General features: G+C 37.3%; 1 protein-coding gene across 1 annotated transcript in view; it reads right to left on the bottom strand.

The window, feature by feature from the left end:
• Positions 1–404: 404 nt before the first annotated feature.
• ZFYVE16 (zinc finger FYVE-type containing 16) overlaps positions 405–6000 on the bottom strand; it is a 32998-nt gene continuing 27402 nt past the window's right edge. Inside the window, exons 14-18 of the mRNA XM_085322086.1 lie at positions 5763–5843; positions 5092–5254; positions 4101–4206; positions 3506–3670; positions 405–2268 (exon numbers count right to left, since the gene is read on the bottom strand). Coding sequence (XP_085178212.1) covers positions 2107–2268; positions 3506–3670; positions 4101–4206; positions 5092–5254; positions 5763–5843 — 677 coding nt within the window. The 3' untranslated portion in view covers positions 405–2106. The remainder of the gene's footprint in view (positions 2269–3505; positions 3671–4100; positions 4207–5091; positions 5255–5762; positions 5844–6000) is intronic.

Here is a 6000-nt window from a genome sequence, read left to right as displayed (position 1 = left end):
CGGCCGGTCCCGGAGCCCTGCCGGGAGGCGCAGCCGGCACGGAGCGAGGGCGGCCCCGGGCGGCTGCTTCAGCCAGCTCGCTCCTCCACAGGCGCGATCTGCTGGGGACTCAAATGGGGCCAGCTCCCACATGCACGCCCCTCTAAACAGGGCCACCTCTGTTTCCCTGAGGGATGTCCTGCACACCTTMCCACAGCCGAGACGGTTTCAAACACCTACGAGTTGCTGCCTTCCAAATACAAACTCTGCTATTAAACACTGCGTGGAAATGAACTGTTAGCAGGCATCACCCGCCCTTAACAGATCAACACACAGAATCCAAGAGAGCTGCAGAAACAAACCAAACCAGAGAAACATCCACCAAAAAAGTGTTAAGTGTTTTTTTTTTTTAAAAAGAAAAAATACCAAACATTTTAGTCAAATTTATTTGTTAGTGATCATTATCTAAAATGAGTTAAACCACGGTAAGTGTTAAAGAGTCAACTGTTCCTTTGGTTACCTCTAAGAAGAAACCCAGTTAAAGCTAGTTTGCCCAGGCGGTATTGGTTATCTGTGGTAACACGAAGAGCCACCCCAACCTAGTTACATATGTGGTATAAACACACCCAACAGTGACGTCCTCCTACTCGCACTCGTTTAGTGTTGTTTGCTCGACTATCTGCTTATGAACTCTTTCCAAGCAACCTCATTTTGTTCATAGTCCATACGTACGGTGCGGTCTTCAGCTTTTCTCCAGGACTACAGTTTCTCCCTCAGAGTTGCATTAAGCTCAAAGGCATCCTCAGTTTCCTCCAGCCTGAGGTCCTGAAGCCTGAACACTTCTAACACTGGTGTTCCAAAGCACAGACAACAGCAGAGTTGATTAGATTAACTTAAAAATTTTGTTTTCAATACAAAAACAGTRTCCTCTATGAGAAACAAGAAGGCATCGAAGTTTTAATAGTCTCTCATTATAAAACTGTACCAGCATTTTTAACTCAATACAGTATGAAGCTTGGATTTTTTTTGTTTGTTTTGGTTACAGAATAACACTTATCAAACCCTGATTATGGTTCACTGAACCTCTGTACAAATCACGTGCATTGCAAGTACATAAATAGATTTTAATGACCCAATATCAAAAATATAAGAACCGCAGGTATACTAAAGCAGTCTGTTCATGAAAATTCACACTTAATACATCYGTTCTCCCTGAAAGCTGCTGCTAAGAGGTGTCAAAAAGTAGCACAAGGGAGCAAAAAAGATATTACAGGATTCTTATCTGACTTATTGCTACATGTAGATTACTTCAAGGGTAACCGGGCTTCTTTCTTATCCTTGGAAGGTCAAATTGCATCAGAACACAGAGTAAAGGAAAAAATAACAATATTTATAAAAATAGCATCATTTAAGTTAGATAAATCCTTATAAATACAAGAATGAAATCAGTTATTCTATAAAAATTAAAAGTGTATGTTCCTAAAGCACCAGCATAATATCCCAGTATTAAAGTCAGGATTTCTCCAACTACAAAGACTTCATTAACATACTTGCAAAATTTTTTCCTCTTGTTTATCATATACAAGGTGTCAGATGCTGTGCATTTAAAATTTGCACTGACACAGGATTTTTGCAGTCAGCTACTGAATATCTATTTGAATCTCAAGTGGCAAGAAAACAGTTTTGCGCCAGCTAAGTATACTTCACAAGGTTTCTCATTCGCACATGCAAAGCATGTGCTTCAGATGTAGATTACATCTAATGATGAGAATTTTTATAGCACATATATTTAAGGTTAAGAGGCAACAGTGCAGATACTATGGCTTAAACTACACATAGTAAATGCTACAACTGTGTAAAGAGGTAACAAAATGCACTCTCTTCTGCAACTGTATTAAGTGTAAAGTTTCAGAACTTCAGGAAAAAACTAAAAACCACAATTCTTTTGTGGTAAAATAACCAGAGAGAGCCTGGGGTTGATTTGTTTTTAAACAAAACCCAGTTKGAAAGTCCATTAAAACAAAACTATTTTTAGTGACATGGGTATTTTTAGTGTTTTTAACATTACAACTTTGGTGTTCAGAATCTAGCAAATCAGTATATTGTATGTAATATACATCATCCTCATCAAAACAGATGTTCAATAAGGAAGAATATTAACTCCATTTCCAGTGGTAAACTTGTAGGATCTGACATCCCACCATGGATCACAGGAATCAGAGCACTATCCAATTCATTCAGGTAGTTCTGTGGAAGAAGTTGACCACCAGATCCTGCCAAGTACTCAACCTAGAAAAGGAAAAAAATGGGTATCAACACTTTTTATACTAACAAGATGACACAGGAGTGCAGTATCTTAGAAAAAAACAGGAATTCACCTAGTACTGAACGACAGAAAATAGTACTCAAATTGTAGGCACTGGATGGGTTTCCAGGTGAGTCACTGTAAAGTTTGCCATTAAGAAACATGCAACATTCCCCTTGGGCTTATAGGGCCACACACCCTCTGTACCCCAGATTGCTTCACATCGGTGTCAAAGAATGATGCAATTTCTTCCTATTATCAGTTACTTACGAGACTAGTTTCAAAACATATTGCCGAAAACTAGAAACCAAGTTGATTTACAAGGTTTTCTGAAATAAAGTMAGTATGAATGAGAATACCACTTTTAGAACCAAGGAGGTTTAGATCTTGAGTTCAGATCTTGATTTCTGTATCCTTTTCAGGTGCATCACCTGCTGGATAGCCTTACTTACTTTCCCTCCCATCCTCAGCTGTGCAGGCCTGTCCTCTTCTGCTAYAGAGGCTTTAGTGCACATAACCCTTAGTGAACCAGCTTAGGGAGCTAAAATAGCATGAACCTATGTACTTCAAAAGAAGTACATAAGCAGAAAACTCTTTGATTTTCTACGTTTACTCACCTTGGAAGTAAATGARTGTCAGAGTCAGAACTAGGGAATGACAGCTAACACATCATAAGCACGCTATTAGGGAATGGGGCAGAAAAAGAAGCAGGCCTATCCCCTTCAGGAAGAACTAGTAATCTGGACAGTTTCTACATTCTTACTCTGGATCTGAGGTATGGTTAAAAAAAAAAAAAAAAATCAGAAAGAGACTTAAGGTCTTTCAAGGAAAGATTTCTGTTGGAATGCAGTGTCTGCAATACGAGATCACAGAATGCGTAAAGGTTGGAAGGGACCTCTGGAGATCACCTAGTTCAACCTCCCTGCTCAAGCAGGGTCACCTAGAGCATGTTAGACAGGGTTGCATCCAGGTGGATTTTGAACATCTCCAGAGAAGGAGACTCCACAACCTCTCTGGGCAACCTGTGCCAGTGCTCCGTCACTCTCACAGKGAAGARATTCTTCTTTGCATACCAGCAGAACTTCCTGTGGTTCAGTTTGTGCCTGTTGCCTCTAATCCTGTCACATGGGACTACTGAAAAGAGTTTAGCCCCATCCCCTTGACACCCTCCCTTCAGATACTTATAGATATTGAAAGATCCCCCCTCAGTTGAAAGATTACCATATCTGAGTCAATGGAAACTCTAAGGCCTATCTTATTCATCCCATTATTTTTCAAGGTTTTAAGATGTGGGCAAAGAGCAGTACTGCAAGCAATAGCAATCTCTTTAGCAAACTGGTGAGGAAACGGACTGGAAAGTTCATGCTCCTTTTGAAAATAGTACACCTGAAATTATAGAAGAGATCAGACAGTTAGTAGCCTGGTTATATTAAACAACAAAAGAAAAATAATTCTGTGTACACCTAATCTAGAACATAAAGAGCCAATGCTTGTTTGCTGGCAAAACATTCCAATATTTTATCTGTTCAATCTAAATATGTGTTGAACAACTATAGGAATAGTTGAGTGGCTATAGGATATCTGGATTATATATTTATATAGTTATCAAAACTTACATGTATGATCAAGTCTCTTTTTAGAAAASAAATAATGAAAAGTATGTAAAATGATCAAAGAATTATAGAAAAGAGTTGACACACTGGTAAGGCTACATATTAAATAAGTTGATGATTTGTTTGGTAGCATCTCTAGCCACATTACCACTTAACTACTCTAAACAGTAGTAAAAAGCTCAACTACAATGTAGTTTACTAACTTCAGTACACTTCATAATTTTTCCTTCTGTTTCAAAGYTTCCATCTGGTAGCACTTTTGCACTCTGAGTTCCTTCCATTGATTTTCCATCTACTGGACTTAAAATTCTAAAGAAGAAGATAATAACATAATTAATAATTACCAACATCTTACTTCATACAAGTTATTCAGTCTAAAGCACAGTGTTTAAATAACATTTAGGAATGACTAGACAGGTATATAACAAAAATCTAATACAGAATTTGCATCATGAAAATGCAGAGGCTACAAAAGTAAGTAATCCTAAATAGAAAACAGACACACCACTTATTGAATACAAAATTCATCTTACAGGCTGAAGAAACTAGAAATCTTCTTAGATAAAGCTCCTGTTTGTTTTAACTGATCAGAGAAGCCACAGGAAAAGAAACAGCAAATCAAGCCTTGGCCTGAGAAATGAATGTATTGGACTAAAACGTAAGAGGAAAGTTTTGAATTTGTGAYGGGTAATTAAATCATAGTTAAGTTTGACTCTATATAAACAAACGTTCAAATCATGGTATTTAATGATGTTTTACATCCCATTTCACTTTGCTGACTGAATGCTGCATTGTAAGCAGCTAGTGGGAAATGGCAGTACTGTACACTTTTAAGTCCTTCTAAAAWGTGAGAAAGCTTACAAGGGATTAATTCCATCTTCACATAAATTGATTATGGCTTTGACAGATAACTTTCAACAAAAAGCCCCCGAGGGGTTATAGCCTCTTCCAACCAACTTCTAGGACAGAGAACAGAACAAAAACTATACGACCACCATAAGCAAGATTATTCTGCYAGTGACATCTAGGAGACTGCAGGCAGTTTGCTGTCCCATTGCTTTATGGGTTTTAAAAATCAAACTCCTCCTTTCAATAAAAAATATTTCAGATTAATTCCTTGAAATAAAAGGTGGATAGGTAGAAGTTGGAAACAAAAGTATTCTAGAAGATGCTTTGCTTTCGTAATACGTTTACCCTTTGTTTGTTTTTTCTTCATTTTCTACCCAGCAAATATCTACATATTCTTTTAGGTCTCCTGCATCCATTTTGCCACAAGTTATTTTAAAGTCCTTCTTGTCTCTCAATGCCTGACGTAGGCTTTCCATTGTTTCTGGCGTTATTTGTACCATTAGTCCATCTAAAAGAAAATCAGTTAAAACCTTCACTTATCTATAGAAGCAACAACAAGGTGTTTTAGTACAGTCTTGACTTAAAGGGTCCATTTTACTAGAATTTCCTTAATAAACGCACACAAGCCATAACTTGGACTCTGTCCCCCAACTATGGCATTAAAAACTTCATAAAAAAGGTTTTATGAAACACTTCTCTGGTCAATAGAGCTAGATCTTAGTTTTGGGCATTTATATATCAAAATGTGCATTTCATCAATTCAATGAAAACAATTTTAGATGTATTCAACTAAAGGAAATACTTGGATCAACTGAATTAAGTGAAGAGTTAAAACCCAATATATATTAAAAGATAGGTGTGTCAGTATACATTCTTAATATAGCCTAATTTGCAATAGGTTTTCTACAAAGTTAAAAATCATGAAAAGCTTAGCTTACAGTAGAATAAAGATCTTGCACGAGACTACGAATCAGATATATAATTCTTTAAGAAACTGCATAGTGCTAAATCCTTACCTTCAACTATACTGGATTTAGCTAGAAATCCTGAAGTTGTTTTCAAGGCTCCATTAAACACCACAAAACTTGCACCTGTAACTAAAAAAAAAAGTAGAAATAAAGTAAGTACCACCACATATCACTCAAATTTGTAGTCACCAAATTAACAACCAAGACACACTGCCATGCAGATAGTTGCACTGCATTCTAAACATCCCAAAGCACTGTACTGCTCTACGCTGTATATGTAGTGTTA

The sequence above is a fragment of the Rhea americana genome, unplaced genomic scaffold, assembly GCF_003343005.1.
Source record: "Rhea americana isolate MKP2758 unplaced genomic scaffold, rheAme1 scaffold_74, whole genome shotgun sequence".
NCBI classification, from domain to species: Eukaryota; Metazoa; Chordata; class Aves; order Rheiformes; family Rheidae; genus Rhea; species Rhea americana.
The sequence above is the reverse complement of the archived record's forward strand: the minus strand, read 5'-3'. Positions and strand labels throughout refer to the sequence as shown.